This window comes from Balaenoptera borealis (assembly GCF_965194805.1).
Source record: "Balaenoptera borealis genome assembly, chromosome: 7".
NCBI classification, from domain to species: domain Eukaryota; kingdom Metazoa; phylum Chordata; class Mammalia; order Artiodactyla; family Balaenopteridae; genus Balaenoptera; species Balaenoptera borealis.
Window position 1 is genome coordinate 101533236 of NC_138864.1, and position 20751 is coordinate 101553986.

The following is a 20751-nucleotide window of genomic DNA, read 5'->3' on the forward strand; positions in this document are numbered from 1 at the left end:
ATATTCCCCATGTTGTACAATATAAGCTACAAGAATATGTTGTGCAACGCAGGGACTATTTATATTAACATATAGATTTTAAACAGCTTGTGTACCACCAATGACCACTTGATAGGCAAAGACAGCCTCTGCTTAAGATATTCTGGTCACTCAGAAAGACTTAACATGAATACAGAATATATGAGTTCCAACCATTTTTCTAAATGTAGGGTTCAGAACCATGGTGGTAGCTGTACAGAATGTCAAATGACAGTCTTTATATAGAATCTATTTTCTACTTATCTACTGTAATTGCTACTGCTTATTGCTTTCACCTGGCCACCACAAAAAAACTTAAGAATTGATTGCTACTCCGGGGTGCAAGACTCCGCATGCAACCAACCCAGTAACTTTTGGCGCCACTGCTAAAATTAAAACTAATTTAATTTGTTGGTTTATAATCTGGAAGGGATTTCAGAAACCATCTGGAGTTCTAGACTAGCTTCTTCAGTTTATATGTACTACCTATACTGAGTCTCAAACAGGTGACATAACTTCTTGAAGCTCACTCATCCAGTTAATGGCAGAACAGTGGCTGGAACTGAGGTTTCTGGATTCCTGGTCTAGTCCTCTTCCTACAAACACTGTTTTACCACTTCAAATTTTGTAAGTCTGAAGTATGGTAGACGTAACGTGGACTTTGAAACTAGAGAGACACAATTTCAAAGTCCGATTTAGCACTTAACAAGTCCTTTATTGTCTCTGGGTGCGAGATTCCTTAACCTGAAAATAAGGCTGACATGGGGGTGATGGCATCTACCCAGAAGGTTGGAAATGATATAGGTCAAGTATCTAGCACATTTCCTGGTACATGGAGGTGCCCTGAGAATAGTAGCGGTGACAGGTAAGGCTATTATAATTATTTTGACACTTTGAAAAGATTAGGGATGTACCTTAATCAAACTTAGTACCTTCCATTAAACAGGGGATTGGCCATCATTTACTTACACTTTTTTGAAATTATTTCTGTTTTAAGCAGAAAGTGTTTTATAAGTTTAACCACTTATGGAGTAAAGCAGAATGTCTTGATATTTATCCTAATATTAACTGTTTTGATCTTCAAATGATACTTTTAGTTTTAATATTTCAAGATTTGATGTAAACGTCTAAGATTATCCTACCTATGGTCTTTCAGATAATACAGATTTCAGTCATCCCCCTCTTTAACACACTGAAGAAATAAAAAAACTTCCATAGGGGCTAGAACAATCATCATAGCAGTGAAGAATGCTCAGGAAGCAGAGTCATGGTGTATGGCTGGGTGGGGTGCTGCACATGGACAACGGTAGGAGGTACCATTCTCCTTTGCAGGTGCATCCCCAAAACAATGGACGCAAATCCAGGGCATTGGTCATTTTTTTGACCTTAGTCCCTGGTACAATTATTTAAACAGAACCCTAAGGTATTTAGCCACAAACATCAGGAACTAGTAAGATGCATAATTGATCAAAAAGTTTCTGAGGCCAGGAACACCACAAGTAATTAATTACTACTCTCAGGGCCAGTTTCACAGAATTTTCAGCAGTCTTTTTCACGCGTGAGGCATCATGCGGGAAAAAATTCTTTAGTAAAACACATGCGCTCTTTTTTAAAGTGTTGGTGTTGGTGGCAGGATGGGTGTTTTGCAGAATAATTGTTTCATATGGAAATACTGCTATGTGTTCTAGAACGAAGCGAACTTCATCTGGATAAAAAGCATATCTTTTGTAAGGAGTTAAGCTCTCATAATTCATGACCAGAAACTGCAGGCCCTGTACTCTCGTCTGGGTGGGTTAAAACCACTAAGTATTGACTCACTGCAGTGAGTGTGCACGCGTCTGCACGCAGGCGTGTGAGTGTGTGTGTACACATTTTCTTCTGCATCTGAAGGTGGGAGGCTCCATTTCCTTACTTATTGAGGAAGCGAACTGGAAGAGCAAAAGTTTGTCATGATGCCTGAATAAAACTGTTCAGGGCTTCCCTGGTGGCGCAGTGGTTAAGAATCCGCCTGCCAATGCAGGGGACACGGGTTCAAGCCCTGGTCCGGGAAGATCCCACATGCCGCAGAGCAACTAAGCCCGTGCGCCACAACTCCTGAGACTGCGCTCTAGAGCCCACGAGCCACAACTACTGAGCCCGCGTGCAACAACTACTGAAGCTCGTGTGCCTAGAGCCCGTGCTCCACAACGAGAGAAGCCACCGCAATGAGAAGCCCGCGCACCGCAACGAAGAGTAGCCCCCTCTCGCCACAACTAGAAAAAGCCCGCGCGCAGCAACGGAGACCCAATACAGCCAAAAATATATAAATAAAATAAATAAATTTATAAAAAAAAAAAAAAAAACTGTTCAGTCTTTTATCTGTAATAGACTAAGGTTGCTAACAGGATTTATAGGGTCATTACTTTCAACTGTTTCTGACACCTAACAATATTATTTTAAGCTCCAGCCAAGTGGATTTCCAATAATTATATAACGTCTCTCAGTAATGATCTGTTGCTTAAGATACACATTCTACTTTACCTTTCAACACATACTTGATAACCTCTCATTTATTAACTGTAATTGAGGCAAATTCAGTCTTGGCTAATTAGGGGCTCTCGGTACCCCTTCATATGTTATTCTTGGTGACATATCAATAGAATTACAGTTTACTTTTTATTTTTAATTACAGTAATAAAAATGTGCAACTTAAAAATATTAGAATGTTTAAGGACATTATAACTATTTTACAAATAACAAGTCCAATGTTCTACTGGGGATACACAGAATGACAAAACCTTCACAACCAGAACAGAATGGTTGCTTGTCAAGGGTTCCTTTTAGAAGCAAACTCACAGCCATGTCTGATGCTTAGGCGTTGAAAGTATATACCTATCACCAGGACAATCAAACTACCACATCATTCTAATGTTGGCCTCCTGGCATCCACTTTAGTTAGCTCCGTTTGTTATTGCTGCCATACAAAAAGTCTTCAAAAGAAGTTTGGTGAATGAAGGGAAGTTTAAGTAGGAAATATCTTTATGAAGAAAGAAATTCTGGGACTTCCTTGGTGGTGCAGTGGTTAAGAATCCGCCTGCCAATGCAGGGGACACGGGTTCGAGCCCTGGTCCAGGAAGATCCCACATGCCGCGGAGCAACTAAGCCCGTGCACCACAACTACTGAGCCTGCGCTCTAGAGCCCGCAAGCCACAACTACTGAGCTCGCGTGCAACAACTACTGAAGCCCGTGCGCCTAGAGCTCGTGCTCCGCAACAAAGGCCACCGCAATGAGAAGCCTGCGCACTGCAATGAAGAGTAGCCCCAGGTCACCGCAACTAGAGAAAGCCCGTGCACAGCAACGAAGACCCAACGCAGACAAAAATAAATAAATAAGTAAATAAATTTATAAAAAAAGAAAAGAAAAGAAATTCTAACTCTGTTACAATCGGATGGCAAGCTTTGTAGTAAATAGGTCACCCAGACAAAAAATTGAAGATGTTAAGAAACACACACACACACACACACACACACACACACACACACACACACACACATACACACGATGGCCTATTTCCAGAATGACTCTACCATTTTTTCACCACAGAAGATGTGCTTTAGCTATACCAAGAAGAAACATAATGGGAATAACATCAACTCAACTTTTCTTTTCTGTTCAACATTTTTGAAAATTACCACATAAGCAAAAAAAGTAAAAGAGAATTTGGAAGTGAAACATATGCTTGTAAATTCAGAGCAATACCAAGTGGAAGCAGAAGTTGCTAATATGGTTTCAGTATTTTGTAAAGGAGCCAGCTGGATGGATGATAATTTTTCTACCCCTGCAGGGCATCAAAGCTTTTAGGAAATCATTCTTTTCACACATATTAACACTTAGCTTATTAAAACAGATGATACTTTTATTGTAAAACAGCCTGGGTAGAGGCTAGAAACATAAAATATGAAAGATAAGGCTCATTTTGACCACCCAATCTGACAAACAGCAAACACTGACATGACAGACCATGGTGGAGATGATGACGTAGCAGGACCTTCTGTAACTGCCACAGCTGAAGTGTCACCATGAAGCCCGTGAATTGCTGTTATGAAAACATTTGCAGTAACTTGCATAATTAAATGAAACTGCCAGAAAAGTATTTCTAAAATGCAGAGAAGATGTACATAAATAAATACAGTTCAAAGCAAATATTACATTTCAGAATCAGCACTGGTAGTGAATTATGCAAAGTTATGTCACAATCAAAGTACCATTTCCTTTGAACTGACTGCTGAATAATTACAAATGAGTGACAACATTGTTGTTGAAATGGACTGCTCTCTTAGTCTCTTTTACAGGTACTCGGTGAATGAAACTTGCGGATCAGGGCATCTAAAACCACAACCTCCCTGTTCTAGGAGCTGCCATGCCTCAGTGAAGACCTTCATGAGACCACAGCAGTATTCTGTTAGCAAACATCAGTACTGGAAAGCAAGATGAAAATGCACACTAACAGTACAGTGGCAGATATCTGCCTTTATTGCAGCTTATTTCTTTGTTTAAATGAAGAATATTATATTGACTTAAGAAAAACTTTTATAGTAGGGGCCAAATCCATTACAGTCTGATTCTGTTTATGGACTGCTGCAAAGGCAAGTGACGTAAACTACACACAACGGTAAACCGGATATCATCTTGCTTGCTAAAATTAACCTTAAAAGGATTTTAAGACTCTTACTCTAATAGTGACAGTTTTCAAGTATAGAAAAAAGCCAGTTAAGGCTTCTGTCAGCAGTCGAAGAAATAAAATGATCAACTATATTAGCTGCGTAGAAGAAAAAGAAATAAAAAAAGAGAGTCTGCTTTGCAGACATACCATCAAAGTGTAACTTTTTCCTTCACAGTACATCTACAAAGCCAGCATGATTTGCAAGGGTAGTTACTTACATCAAACAACTTCTCTATATACATTTCCTCATTGACCTTTTCTCGAAGAATATCCTGGTTTTGCCGAACAAACATAATATAGGTGTCTGCCAGATCCATTCCTGGTTTCTGTTGTGAGGAAAAAGCACAGGGAATAAAACAATATCAGGCCTTGATTGTGAGAATGTTATTTAATCACCATCCTAGAGAATCATTCCTTCTGTCATTTCAAAAGTTACAGTAGAAAAATATGCTTAAGATCAAATCAACAATGGACACCTTCAAATTCCATAATTAAAGTAAATAAAAGTTTATTATTGAGGTCTATAACTTGAGGTCGTAGTTACTCATCATTATTAAGATGATTAGAAATATGTGGTTGTAAGCTAGTAGATACTCTTTTTTTTTTTTAAATGGCTACCTTGCTAGGTCAATATGCCAAGCAGTATAAATGAATACATTTTTCAAAAAAATTCCCACATGCAATAATCATTTCCTAATTGTAAGTTCAATTTCCTTTTCATCATTTCTGGCTGGTTTATCCATATATATTTTTTAAAATGTTAGCTTTCCTTGGTTTGCCTTCCTCAACTACTACGGGTGGTCAAGGAATAAAAAATAAATTTTCTTATTAGGAAGATATTGAATAAAAAACATTTAATGCATTACAAAGTGAAATGCAAATCAAAATTTTGTGGGTTATCCATTGCTTCTACTCATCCATATTTATCAGTACTACCTCAAGGATTTATATTATTTTAGAAATGCAATAAGAATATTGATGAACTAGTCTCCTATGAAGAGCCAAAGGTGTGGATTAGATAACTTTCCAAAGTTACTCAACATTTGGTGTCTTCTAATATTAGACAAGATAAGGCAGTTAATAGAATTCCTCCTTGCTACAGAGTCTACAGAATCAGCACCAGGGAGGGACAAAAACCTGAATGGCTCCTAAAGAGTTTTCTTTCTAAATTTATCTTTAGTTCTCCTTTTAGTTTCACATAGCTGGAGTAGATGATCTGTATACTCTATACCTGGGGTTGATTCATAGTCTGTACTGAGTAATTCATTTAATTAGAATAGGACAACAATAACGATGAAATGGTAGAACTGATGCCCGAATAAGTCAATGCCAGTCATGCATAATTTCGTATCTATAGGATGCACTTATAAACTCCATCAATGGATTCTTTGTAAAAGTAAATAATGTAAGGAAACCAGGTGAAAGAGGATATGAATCATTTAACTATTACTACTGCAGGAAAGACAAGATATACATCTGAGAGATGCTAGGACAGTAGTAGTGCCTTTTCCTTAAATGAAGGACAAAGTTCTTATCACTTCTTTTTTCGGGAGGGGATTATATTTTATGTATTGATACAATGATAAAACTGCCCATCTCTTAACAAGTGCACAGTATAGACATTGGGCATATCTCATTAATAAAAATTAATTTGATTTTTTGGTAACAAAGTCATTTCTGGGCAATGAAAATCACAGAAAGTTCTTATATATTTATCTCTTATATTTAGCCTAAAGGGAAATTTATACCACATGGACTGAAGGATCCTTTCAAACATAACCTTGATATAACAAAATTCGTGACTAGCTATAATCCGAAACAACTATTTATATAAATGTCTTCACTGATCTTTCCTTCCAGAGCATCCATACACAATGTAGGAAATATATTCCAAACTTAATGGAGACAACTTACCAAATTCATGCCTTCACTATTTTTCTACATAATTCTCATAAGCAATGATTGAAAGTTTAAATAATTACAAGGATACTCAAGAGAAGCCTAGGTTATTTTCTTTTTTGGGGGCGAGGGGTGTTATACGTAAGTTTTTCCAGTGAAAAGGCAGGGTAATTTGTACAAGATTACTAACTACTATTAACAGTTGAAGACAACTAGCCCATGAGATAAGGATTTCTCTCCGTGCCTCTCAAATTTGTCAAGACACTGAAAGTGAGAACATTCAGAAAGGATACTGCCGCAGAATGAAAATGACAGGAGAACGACTTTCTATACATGATAACAAGTCAGCTCCACATCTGAGTTTCAGTCAGGTGCCTAGAAACAAAATGCTGTGACATATATAATACCAAGGCAGCTGGGCACCGCCCAGAGGAACTGAGAGTTAAGAATCAACACATGAGAGGCTTGCCTCCTCCACCATTTTTCCCCACAGCTACCCCATTTTTATTTCTGCCTTTCAAAAGAAGAGTATGCTTAGAAGTTTAAACTAATCAATCACTTGACCCATCAGACTCACTGGAAACTGAGTTACAGCCAGGAGAAATGGAGAATGATGGCTTTAAACACTTGCCACAGACCCGAAGGTAATTTTTTTTCCGTTTCCTTGATCACTTTTAAGATAACATTAGACATCATGAAACACTGTCCAGGAAGAATTTATCTTTTGCCATCTAAAACTAACAAATACTTTACAGTTTAAGCCTAAAAGAAAACTCAGTGCTATTCCCTTTGGCAGACCCAAAGGATATAATACTGAAATCTGTAAGCTGAGACAGTTCTATGGCTCTCTAAGAAAATCACAACCCTGGTTGAGGGTGTGAAGTAAAGCTCAATTAAAAGTTTATTTCAACAAATTAAGTGTTGTCTTTTTTTGTTTTTTTCTTTTTGAAATTACATTTTCTCCCCTTTGGCAAATTAAGATCCACTTGCCTAGAAAACAAAACCTACAATTCTTACATTCCTCATTAGCATTATTTCTTCCTTTATCTTTGAGCTGTTTACATATTCTTGAAACTGTGACATACGGGAATTTCACACCTAGTGAATATATTTTCATGTAGCTTGTGGCATGAGACTATAATCATTAAAAGAATATACACAAGTAAGAATAACTGCAACAGCTGGTGACATTTACCAATTAGAACTATAGTTCTTTAAAACACTTTATCCTTCCTTTGGTGTATGAAGGGTAATTATCTCTGATAAATTGCTGAAAAAGATGTAATTTTCCTTTTAAACAGTTTCTACTTACAGTACAAATGTGTTTGGATAGAAGACATTATCGCTGGTTCAGTGCTCCTTTGTGCAAAGACTGTTTTATGGCAGTAAAATCTACATATTTTGGAAGTCACTGCATCTCATTCCATTATTACATGTTATCTTATTAGGAAATAAAATTTAGTTAAAAAAGCAAAAAACTGAACACACTCAGTTAAGTTTTTGTTTGCTGGTGTGTAAATGAAAAGCATGCATGTGACGGCATCTCCAGGTAGAATATTGCTACACATTCTGGTGCAAGTGGGTGTCTCCAACCTTATCAGAGGAGCAGCCTGTTAAACTTCAACAACTGTATAGATCTGGGTGAATTTTTATCAAGGATATTTTGTTCTGGAGAGCTACATTTAGAAATCTTTTCTATATTTGTAATTACAGTTTTCTTAATGAACGAGAAAATAACAATTAAAAACCACATAGCGAGCACATTATATATTGAATACCACTAAGAGAGAGGAAATGTTGTTCTTCATTCTCCCATTTTTTTTTTTTTTTAATTATTGTTTTGAGACATGGTCCCAGGTCTTTTTTTTTTTTAAGAAATTCACGTTCTTTTATTTATTTATTTATGGCTGTGCTGGGTCTTCGTTTCTGTGCGAGGGCTTTCTCTAGTCTTGGCAAGTGGGGACCACTCCTCATCGCGGTGCGCGGGCCTCTCACCATCGCGGCCTCTCTTGTTGCAGAGCACAGGCTCCAGACGCGCAGGCTCAGTAATTGTGGCTCACGGGCCCAGTTGCTCCGTGGCATGTGGGATCTTCCTGGGCCAGGGATCGAACCCGTGTCCCCTGCATTGGCAGGCAGATTCTCAACCACTGCGCCACCAGGGAAGCCCCATTCTCCCATTTAAAACTTTGAGATCATGCAGACGTAGAGAATGGGATTGAGGACATGGGGTGGGGGGAAGGGGAAGCTGGGACGAAGTGAGAGAGTGGCATGGACATATATACACTACCAAATGTAAAACAGGTAGCTAGTGGGAAGCAGCCACATAGCATAGGGAGATCAGCTCGATGCTTTGTGACCACCTAGAGGGGTGGGATAGGGAGGGTGGGAGGGAGACACGAGAGGGAGGGGATATGGGGATATATGTATACGTATAGCTGATTCACTTTGTTATACAGCAGAAACTAACACACCATTGTGAAGCAGTTATACTCCAATACAGATGTTAAAAAAAAAAACAACTTTGAGATCCTCAGTTCACCAAAGCACTAACTTCTCCATCTTGTTTCTTAGGGTAGTAATCTCTATATCAAAATAAGGCTTCCTGGATTACTTCTAATTCGATTCAGAAAAGAACAGAATTTGGCTAACGAAGTTATAGTAAAAGGATACAAATATCTAAAAACATTCCCCCATGAGCATAAAGAAATCAATAAATATGGATGAGAATGGAGTATGGTAAGGTGAGTTCCTCTGACTTTGGCTGCATAATAGAATACACCAGCGAGGGAATGAGTTTAAGTAAGGATGCAGACTCCAGCAAATTTTTTTCGAGCGCTAATCACTGGTTAACCCAGTGAGATGAAAATGCCGTTTAAAAAAAAAAAGAAAAAAATTCCCTGTTAATTATACGCTGCAAATGCTCTTACTTCCTGCTGCTACACCTAATCCCACAGGTGCAAGTCTTCACTTTCCCCATTCATGGGTGGGTGGGTGCAATGCTGCAGACATTTTTCACAGCTACAGATTTAGATACAGAAGAAGCCGTTTAACCTTCCACAGGAGGTTAACAATACACTATGCAAACACTGTCATGGTGTCTATTTAACAAGGAGACAAATTTTTAAATATACTATTCCAGTCTCAAAGATTAATAGAAGCTACAGTTTAATTGACTTAATTTGAAAGCACACTTCTCATAACCTAGAAAATCTTGCTTTGAAGAAACAATCAGGAGTGGAACTGTGATATCATTATTTATGACAATCTGCATGCTTCGTAAATGAAATACCTGCACCTGGTCATTATTACCATTTGAAAAAAATGGATCTTGTAAGATTTAAAACACTAGTATGTCTCTTCAATCTGAAATTGTGATAGGAACAGTACTAATTTCAACTCTGGCGTTTCAGATTCAGGAACAGTCTATGATTGATCATCAGGGAACACAGGACAAAATTCTACAAACACACAACTTTCCAGGTACTGTTACCAACAACATATTTTTTCTTTTATTGTTTAATATATTCCTCATTATTTTGGCATTTATGCAGCAATTTCTATATTTTTTATCTGAGTGAAAATGTTCTTAAAATTAAGCTCAAAAGCATTTGGAGCAGTTTAAGTAAGACATAAGTTCTCAAGTATTTAAGATAGAAGAAGGTTTTGAGTACAGCTATGATGATTATGTTGTAAAAAATATATACCTTATATACCTATTTATTTACTAAATTTCCTACAAAGTAGAATATTTATATTGTATCCACATAGAAAAGCAAAAGTTAATGAACAGAACTAAAGACTTCAAATTAGATTTATTCTAACTTAAGTATTATATAAGTCCAGGAAGAGGACTAATTCATAAAAAGGGGAAAGGGGGGAAGAAATTTAAACAATGAAAAAGTCACAAGAATATAAAAATTTCAAGATTTTCTAATAATGGTTTATCTAACAATGGTTTATCATTGTTTTAAAACAGTGAACAAAAAAAAATTCTCATTGTTCTTTAGAAAAACTCCCAACTATTATTGCAAGGCAGTGGCCACAGTCACCTTTCCCTTTGTTAAATGTAGCACTATTCAAAATTCCATTAATTTACACTGTTATGCATTTTGACTCCAAATTAGGATGCAGAAAATTCTGAATGAAAGATAATGGCATCCACATCCATTTGAAAAATATCTTTCAGACTTGGAGCACGTAACATATGTGTTTTAAGTATGTAATTTCGCTCAGTCCCACATTCTAAGGGAGAAGGTTCTATGACTCCAGAGTTCTTACCCTGGATACTTCTGTCTGCTCCCTGTAAGCACAGTCAGTAAAAAGCATATTCCTACCACAATGCTATCAGAATATCTTATATCAGAATCTGCTATAATTAATGCTCCTATAATTTATGTAGTCATTTTGTTTTCATTCTTAAAATTCACACAAATGCTTCATACTATTCCTTCTAAATAGTGACATAATGTGTTCATCGATTTAAGCATCAGTATGTTCAAACATTTTTGTTGTATCACTGGGGAAAACCTTCCAAAGAGGAGGTTATTTTAAATATTAAAAGGGACACTGAATAATAGTTTAAAATAATAGCCTGAAATACTTAAGGAAAAGAGGCAGGTTGATTTTCAACTGAGATTTATGGGCCTGATTTTCATCTTACTACGGCTTTCCCATTTGAGACCATGAGCATATAGTATCTCTCTTGCTATTTCTGATCTATAAAAATCACTAACGTCTCAGAGTTTTGAGGAATAGCTGCTGATACAGGAGCATCAGACAAGGAAAGTGCTAACATGTATGTCACACACTAGCTTTATACTGTTATTTTCAGGACTAATAATTATGATGATGATGAAGGTATTAAATCTCCCAGTTTACAATACTGTTCAGTAACCTTTCCCTCATCTATCTACAGTTGCTACAATGTTAACTATAGAAACTACACTGAGGACTTGAAGAAGTGAAATTAAAATGCTGTGGGTATGATTTCATTTAGCTTTTAAAATTTAGATTGACTGGGATTGAGTTACTCAGTCCCAATTTGGAACCTTTCAGATTTTGGCTTAAAGGAGACCTGAGGATGTTAGAAGGTCAGGGTCCAGAGGCAGTTCATGGATTTACCTTCTATGAGAAGACCCAGACAGACAAAAACCCAAAGAAATAAAGATGAGAGAAGCAAAGTACTCTTCTAGGAAGCACAAAAGGCAACCTCCCCTGCTCCTGTAATGGTGAGACTCTCAATCTGGTCCTGGTGTGAATATGTCCCAGTGGGCAGGCACTCCGTTCCCCACATTCTGCCTGGCTCTCATTCTGACGTAAAGCACTGAGTATTCAGGTGGCCTCATCTAAGTAATAAACAATATCAAAACAAAGGAAGGAGGGAAAACACCACTGTTACTGAACTGACTGGCTGTACTTTTAAAAGTCACCATTGACATACGCAAGGTGCTTGATATTCTAAAATAAAAGGAAAATAAATGAAAAGCAATCTAATATTTTTTACACTGTGGAAAACAAATGGTTTTTCTTTTGGAAAATGGTCACGTTCTGAAGCAGGGGGTGGAAACTGCAGAGCAATGATGGGGGCAGGGAGCAATTCCAGGGAGAAGCAATAACAATCCCATTCATATTAATAGTGCTTTACATTTACAAAGCACTTTCATGTTAATATGCTCATGGAATCCTCATAAGAACCTAGTGAAGGAGACAGCACAGTGATTACACCATTATCCTCATTGCATAGGTGGGAAAAGGGAAGCCCATGGGTCAGATTGCCAGTAGGGGGCAAAGGTGGGACTTGAACTGAGATCCTGGACTGTACACCAAGCCTGCACAGTATAGAGCTAAATTCAAGCCACACTGTGGGGAGCTGGAAGGTTAGAAACTTGTGCAAGTGTCATAACAAAGAGAGAACATTTGAGAGAATTAGTAATGAAGGCAAGAGAAAGATAAGCCCTCTCCATCTTCTCAGGGCAGACAACCAGGATCAGACACCAGCACAAAGCAGCCAATCAGTGGGGAGTTTCCGTGTTCTTCGTCACAGTAGCCCTTATTGTGTCCTCCAGGTCTCTTTAGCTGTGTCCCCTCACTGTCTAGCACAGAGATCACATGCAATGTGTGTAATAATGTTAACAGGACAACTTTCAATAGGCATTGTACACATACACACCCACAGCAAAATGCCCTGTAACTTATATGAGCTATAGAACAAAATTTCAGAATCAGGGTTGGAAAGTGCTTTTAAATGTCCTTTTAAATGGTAAATGTCATGTGGTCTTATTTCCTACGTAATGCAGAATCTCCAGTACCACCTCTGGCAAACAGTGGAGTAACTACTACTAGGGCATATCACCCTTGTAAAGAATTTTAATTTCTTTTGTTTTTTTCTTAATACCCTGATTTCAGTTGTCTCCCACTAGTTTTTAGTCACTGATCCTAGTTCTATCCTCTTGACTGATACAGACTGAGGCTTCTTTAAATGGGAACTCCATGTATTAAACAGGACTCTCTTGTCTCTTAGGGTTTTCCTCTCTCAAGGATAATATTCCAATTTCCCTTTTTTTCTTTATAAGCCATTATTTCCAGATCCCCTTAACTATGCTGGCTGCTCTCTTCAAAAGGAGGTAAAGTAAAAAGTATATGTCGTTTTTAAAAGACTACAGATGGATTTTCCCACAACAACACAGAGGTGAACAAGATAGTATAGAGCAGAATGATTATTTTTTAGAATCTGGACACTAGATTTATTATAATCAGTAATAATGTATGATGACAACTAACATTTATTGATCACTAATTTCATTCCAGGAATCCCGAAAAGTGCTTAACATATTTACAACAAGCCTAGAAGTGGTATAATTCTATTTCCATTTGATAAAGTAATTGATGTCCACACGGGTATGTGCCTATGTCCAAACTCATCTAATTATGGACATTAAATATGTGCAGTTTTAAATATATCAATTTTACCTCAATAAAGCTATAAAAAAAAAAAAAGAAAAAAGAAAAAGAAACTGATGCCCAAGGTCATACAGATACTGAGTAAAAGTGATGGAGCAAGGGTTCAAACCCAAGCAGTCTGGCTCCTGAGTTTGGGTTTGTAACTTCTCTGTTGTGCTACCTCGTGTTTGTTTTTGTTTGTTTGTTTGTTTTTTTAAGCAGCTACTTTACATTATGGTCTCACTTAATTTTTCATACAACTTTTTAACATACATTGCTACATCTACATCCTCTGTACCTTATACGGAGGCAATATTTTTGGGGGGTGGTTAGTTTTAATATTCTACTTTAAATCTACTGAATTTTTGGTTTGGGCCTAGTGCTCACGTCTGTAAAGCTAAAGTGAATGTTTTCATGCTGGTCCTACATCTACTATAGCCCTTCTCCCTTCCCCTCTCTCAGGTCTGAGTTCCCTTCACCTAAGTTACTGTTGAGCAGGGGGAACAGATTCACCCCCTCGAGGTCTTGCTTTTCTTGTATGTCTAAGGGTTTTGCCGCCATGAACATTCCAAGGTTCTATGATGGAGCCTTGAACCGTGCAACTACAACAGCAACTCCTCTGCAGAATAGGGTTGTTTAACCAAGAAAAAAATCTACCAAACCATCCGAAGGTCACAGTTTATCACCTTGATTAGAAAGATATCACAGGGTTGGGGAGAGGGCGGCTGCTAGCTTCTTTGCTAAGAAGCAGGAGATAATGAAATTCACTTCTGTTCAGGAATATACTGATGATTTTTCTCTTATGTATGATATTTTTTCTTTCATAAAGAAGTGTCAAAAAAGTACAGATTACAAAGATACATAAGACTATGTTCATAATATGTTATATTTAAATGACTTGATTTGAATAATTTTCTGTTATTGACTCTTTTTTTAAACATCTTTATTGGAGCATAATTGCTTTACAATGTTGTGTTAGTTTCTGCTGTATAACAAAGTGAATCAATTATACATATACATATATCCCTATATTCCCTCCCTCTTGCGTATCCCTCCCACCCTCCCTATCCCACCCCTCTAGATGGACACAAAGCACCGAGCTGATCTCCCTGTGCTATGCAGCTGCTTCCCACTAGCTATCTGTTTTACATTTGGTAGTGTATATACGTCCATGCCACTCTCTCACTTCGTCCCAGCTTACCCTTCCCCCTCCCCGTGTCCTCAAATCCATTCTCTATGTCTGCGTCTTTATTCCTGTCCTGCCCCTAGGTTCTTCAGAACCATTTTTTTGTTTTTTAGACTCCATACATATGTGTTAGCATACGGTATTTGCTTTTCTCTTTCTGACTTACTTCACTCTGTATGACGGACTCTAGGTCCATCCACCTCACTACAAATAACTCAATTTCATTTCTTTTTATGGCTGAGTCATATTCCATTGTATATATGTGCCACATCTTCTTTATCCATTCATCTGTCGATGGACACTTAGGTTGCTTCCATGTCCTGGCTATTGTAAATAGTGCTGCAATGAACATTGTGGTACATGACTCTTCTTGAATTATGGTTTTCTCAGGGTATATGCCCAGTAGTAGGATTGCTGGGTCGTATGGTAGCTCTATTTTTAGCTTTTTAAGGAACCTCCGTACTGTTCTGCATAGTGGCTGTATCAATTTACATTCCCACCAACAGTGCAAGCGGGTTCCCTTTTCTCCACACCCTCTCCAGCATTTATTGTTTGTAGATTTTTTGATGATGGCCATTCTGACCGGTGTGAGGTGATACCTCATTGTGGTTTTGATTTGCATTTCTCTAATGATTAGTGATGTTGAGCATCCTTTCGTGTGTTTGTTGGCAATCTGTATATCTTCTTTGGAGAAATGTCTGTTTAGGTCTTCAGCCCATTTTTGGATTGGGTTGTTTGTTTTTTTGATATTGAGCTGCATGAGCTGCTTGTATATTTTGGAGATTAATCCTTTGTCGGTTGCTTCATTTGCAAATATTTTCTCCCATTTGTCATTGACTCTTATACATCTTCAGCTGTGCTATAATTATATGGAATATCTGACAATCCAGTATGTACTAGGATCATGAATTCCTCCTTCTCTTTTGTGTTAGGAATGCCACTTGATATCATAGATAATTTTATATTTCTAACACTTCATTTCATAAAATGTATTTTTTATTTTTTGCTTTTTCAAAATTTCAAAAATGAGATTATTTGCTAGATGATATTGTTTGTCTCTCTAAAGAATTTTCTTCTAGCTCTTTACCTTACTATCATCTTCTAAGTGACATTTATGGGTTCTGTTGTTTCTTGGATGGAATAGGACAGAGATCTAGAATTCACAGAATGATAGAATATCACAGTTAGAGGGACTAATGCAGTTTATATAACTTATTCATCCACTTTATAGATAACTAAACTGAGGCCACTGCAGTGAAGTAATGCTCAGGGTCACACAGTTAATCCAAGGGCATAGAGCAGCATAAGAGGAATTAAACCTCAGGTATTAAATCCTAGTCCACTGCCTTTTAATTTTTTTTAATTTTAGAATAATTTAAGATTTACAGAAAAATTGTGAAGATTGTATGGAGAATTCCCATTTACTCCCTACCAAATTTCCCCTATTATTAATATCTTATATTACTATGGTATATTTGTTACAATTAATGAACAAATAATGATACATTATGAACTAAAGTCTATACTTTATTCATATCTCTTTAGTTTTTACCTAATGTCCTTCTTCTGTTCCATGATCCTGTCCAGAAGACCTCATTACATTTAATTAGTCATTATGTCTCCTTAACCTCCTCCTGTCAATTTCTAAGACTTTCCTTCTTTTTGATGATCTTGACAATTTGAGTACCGGTCAGATATTCTGTAGACTGTCCCTTTACTGGGATGTGTCTGTTGTTTTTCCCCTGATTAGACTGGAGTTATAGGCTTCTGGAAGGAGACCACAGAATATTTATCAAGAGTAAATATTATCTATATAATTTATCACTGTTGATGTTGACCTCAATAAACTCGCTGAGGTAATATTGTCAGGTTTCTCCCCGATAAATCCATTCTCCTCACCCTCCTTTTCATACTGTGCTCTTTGGAAGGTAGTTGCTATGCACAGCCTTAAGGAGTAGGGAGTTACACTGTCTCCTTGGAAGTAAAGTATCTACATTACTTATTTGGAATTCTTCTGCTTGGGAGATCTATCTTTTCCATTTCTTTTTTTTCTGGCAGTGCCGCATGTAGGATCTTAGTTCCCTGACTAGGGATCGAAACTGCCGCCTGCATTGGAAGCACCGAGTCTTAACCACTGGACCACCAGGGAAGGCCTTCCCCCATTTATTTATTCAGTCAATCATTTACCTATGTCAGTATGGACTAACAGATATATATTTTATACTTTGTGTTATAAGCTAATACTACCTAATTTATTTGGTAGTAAGTTGTTCAACTTACTCTAGCTCAGGCCATTGGGAGCTCTCTCAGGGGTCTCCTGGGTCCCTTTAACATATCTCCTATCATTGTGGGTTTTTCTTTCTAAACACTTCCTTACTTTCTCTCACACATATATAAGATGCTCCAGGCTCATCTTGTGTTTCCTGCCCCAGTCCTAGTGTCAGCCATTTCTTCAAGGAATCTTGGTTCATTTTACTGGAGATGACAGACCACAATCTGGGCACTAGGTGTGCATGTAGCTACTGGGATATCACTGCTTCTAGGCTCTCTCAGCTAACAAACCAAGGAAATATATGTGTATATACTAACCCACGCATATACATATACCTAAAATTATTTCTATATGCAACCAGCTCTATCTATATTAAGCTAGAGACAAGTTCACATTGATGGCTCCAACTCCAATCCATTACCACAGGGATAATTCTAGCCTCTTCCTCTTGTTTGTCTTCAACATCTCACTCCATGAGAAACTTGGCTCCCACCAACCACCATCCTTCACTTAATTGTTCAATTCCATTATACATGTAGAGTGGTTTCTGAATTGTACAACAAGAGTACAATGCTTATGTACAGTTCCTTTTCCTTTATTTTTACAGATGCCACTCATTTCAAAAGTGACTCAGATCAGCACTTTTTTCCTTCATCTTTTTTTAGTGAGGTTATTCCATACATTTGCAATAGAGTTTAGATTATTTTATCACAGTCTCCATCCTAGGATCCCACGATATCCTAATTGATTAAAATTTTTTTTTCATATATTCAGGTTCAATTTTTGTGCTATAAAGTTAGGACTTGAAAAAGCATAGTGTTTTATATCTATCATTACAGTATTACATGGAATAGTCTCACTGCTCCAAAACGTTCCCTTGGCTTCACCTATTCAAGTCTCCCTGACCTTGAACTTATGGTAACCATTCATCTGTTCGTAATCTTTATACAGTTTATTTATAGTTTATGTGTCGTTTTCCCTTTTAGAATGTGATATAAATGATATCATACAGTATGTAGCCTTCTCAGACTGGCTTCTTTCACTCAGCAATACGGCTTTAAGATTCATCTATGTCTTCGTGTCGCCCGATAGCTAATTTTTCTTCTTCTTCTTCTTTTTTTTTTTTTTTTTGCTGACTAGTACTCCAATTGTATGGATATACCACAGCTTGTTTATGCATTCACTGACTGAAAGACATTTTGGTTGCTTCCAATTCTTGAATATGAATAAAGTTGCTATGAACACTTGTGTGCAGGTTTCGGTTGTGGACATATGTTTTCAAATCAGTTGGATAAATACCTAGGAGTGCAATTGGTGGGTTGCTAAAGACTATATTTAGCTTTGTAAGAAACTGCGAAATGGTCTTCCAAAATGGCTGTACCGTTTTGTATTTCCACCGGCAATGAATGAGAGTCCCTACTGCTCCGCATCCTTGTCAACGTTTTGCTACTGTCAGTTTTTCAATTTTAGCCATGCTAATAGGTGTGTACTAGTATCTTATTGTTTTAATTTTCATTTCTCTAATGACAAATGATGTTGAGCATCTTTTCATTTGCCTATTTGATACCTGTATGTCTTCACTGCAGTGTCTGTTCTGATCTTTGGCCCATTTTTTAATTGGGCTGTTTGTTTTCTTATTGTTGAGTATTAAGAGTTCTTCGTACATTTTAGATACAAGTCCTTGATCAAATATATGTCTGTGGCTTGTCTTTTCATTCCCTTAACAGTGCAGAGCAGTCCATTATTAAGTCCAACTTACAGTGCTTTTCTTTCATGGATGTTTTTGGTGTTGTATCTAAAAACTTATCACCAAACTTAAGGGCATAAATATTTTCTCTATGTTTTCTTCTAGAAGTTTTATATTGTAGTTTGCATTTTACAGGTAGGTTTTTGATCAGTTTTGAGTTAATTTCTGTGAAAGGTGAGCCAGTGTTGTTGTTTTTTTTTCTCATCAGTTTCTCCTTAAAAGACTGCTTCAAAGAGGTAACTTGCTGGAGTTTTAGCATAAAAAAACAAACAGACAAAAAAAACTAGTAAAAGCCAACAGCACCTCATAGCTTTTGAAGTTAATGTTTACAGACATCAATAATAGAGGTGTAATGTCTGGATCTAAGGGAGAAACTCTTCCTATAGCAATCTGCCATGGCCAGACCATATCTATGGTTTAGTATGCTCTGCTCTGGGTGGCAACTTGATTTAATAGTGAAATTGGTAAGCTGGAATTCATCTAGAGAGTGATTGGTATGATAAAGAGTCTGGGTACAATTGTTACAGCTGTTTTCATGATATATTTCCCTATCTCTTTTATTCCTAGACACTGAACAGCCTGTGGGCAGGACATATATATTTTCATCATACATGCCCAGAGTCTAGCACTTAGTATGTGCTAAATAAGTATTTAATTAGTGAATTCAGTGAATAAGTTAAGGATGTTTAATATAGAAAATAAGAATTCCTCAGACAATATATCCCTTTGAATAGCCACCATATCTCTTGGGAAGAGGATGTATGATAATTATCAACAAATATTTGAAGGGCTATCATGCAGAAAAGGGATTAGAACCAAGACAGAATTCACAGAGGTGCAGAATTTCAACTCATTATACATAAGAGGAGGCTGTCTTATGGTGAGCCTGCAATCACTGAAAAAATTAAAAGAGCTTGACTGAATCTTTGTGAGGGATATCAGGAGAGGGGGCTTCTGCATTGAGAAGGAGAGTGAATGAACCACCTTCTGTGTCTTTCAATGCTGAAGCTCTATGGGCTCTAACAGATCTAGTACACAGTCAAATTAAGAATTTCAAAAGCTCTAAGAACAGAAATAATTATGGTGTCCTATTCAAAATTAAAAACAAAAATTTGTAATTCAAAATTAAAAACAAAAATCTATATTATAAAGTACTTGTTAGGAATTCCAATAAATTTCATGTGTTCCCATGATTACTTGTCTTTTTCTTTTTTATACAGCAAGTATAAACTATTCCCCCTTAATTCTCCCTTTCTCTCTTTCATGCTGTTCCTTTGCAGGACCATACACATGTGATTATTTCTGCTTATTGCCCAGTACTGACTTTCTGATTCTAGGTACAAGACAAGGAGTATGCCAAGACTTCTTTTGGAATCATCTGTAAAACTAAAAACAAACAAACAAACAAAAAACTACTCTGAAGAAACCCCAGGCAAAGGCAGGAAAGTCCACGGCCTTTTCATTTAAAATGTTCATTTATAATAACTATAGCAGCAATAAATCTGGAGACTGTCTAGTCCATAGTATAAAATGCAGTTATGCATTTCAAAAATAAGAGCCACCTACAACTGATATACAAAGCTTGTCAGCTCTCAAACCACTAACGTTCATAATGATGATCTAGAGATGGTGATGCTATTCAAGTACAGCCTTAATCAAAGATGAGATGACATATTCCATTTAGTTTTAAATTTTAAGTTTTTTCCCATTGTGCTCTAATTCTTTGAAAATTGATACACGTGCCAAAACACATGATTAAACAGAACATCTTAGGCCTTGATCATATATACGTGATAACAGAATTTAAAGCAAAAGCTAATTTGTTAATGACTACCAACTTACAAATGCTGTACTAACTTGTTGATTATATTTATCACATGAATTTTTTTCATTGTAGCTAAGTAAGTTTCATACTTTCCTCTCATGGTATCTTAATTGTTGGACAACTTTACAGGTCATGCATTATTTCCCAATAATTCTGTGAAAA

The 20751-nt window shown here is 37.0% G+C and overlaps 1 protein-coding gene across 22 annotated transcripts in view; it reads right to left on the reverse strand.

Moving 5' to 3' along the window:
• Positions 1 to 20751, reverse strand: part of CADPS2 (calcium dependent secretion activator 2) — a 549410-nt gene that overhangs the window by 20184 nt on the left and 508475 nt on the right. For 20 of the 22 annotated variants that reach the window (XM_082399988.1, XM_082399986.1, XM_082399984.1 and 17 more), the window contains one exon: positions 4940 to 5047. In XM_082399988.1, the coding sequence (XP_082256114.1) occupies positions 4940 to 5047 (108 nt within the window). Of the gene's footprint in view, positions 1 to 2359; positions 4155 to 4939; positions 5048 to 20751 lie in introns of those variants that run through there. The other 2 variants (XM_082399999.1, XM_082399987.1) reach the window with 2 other exon arrangements.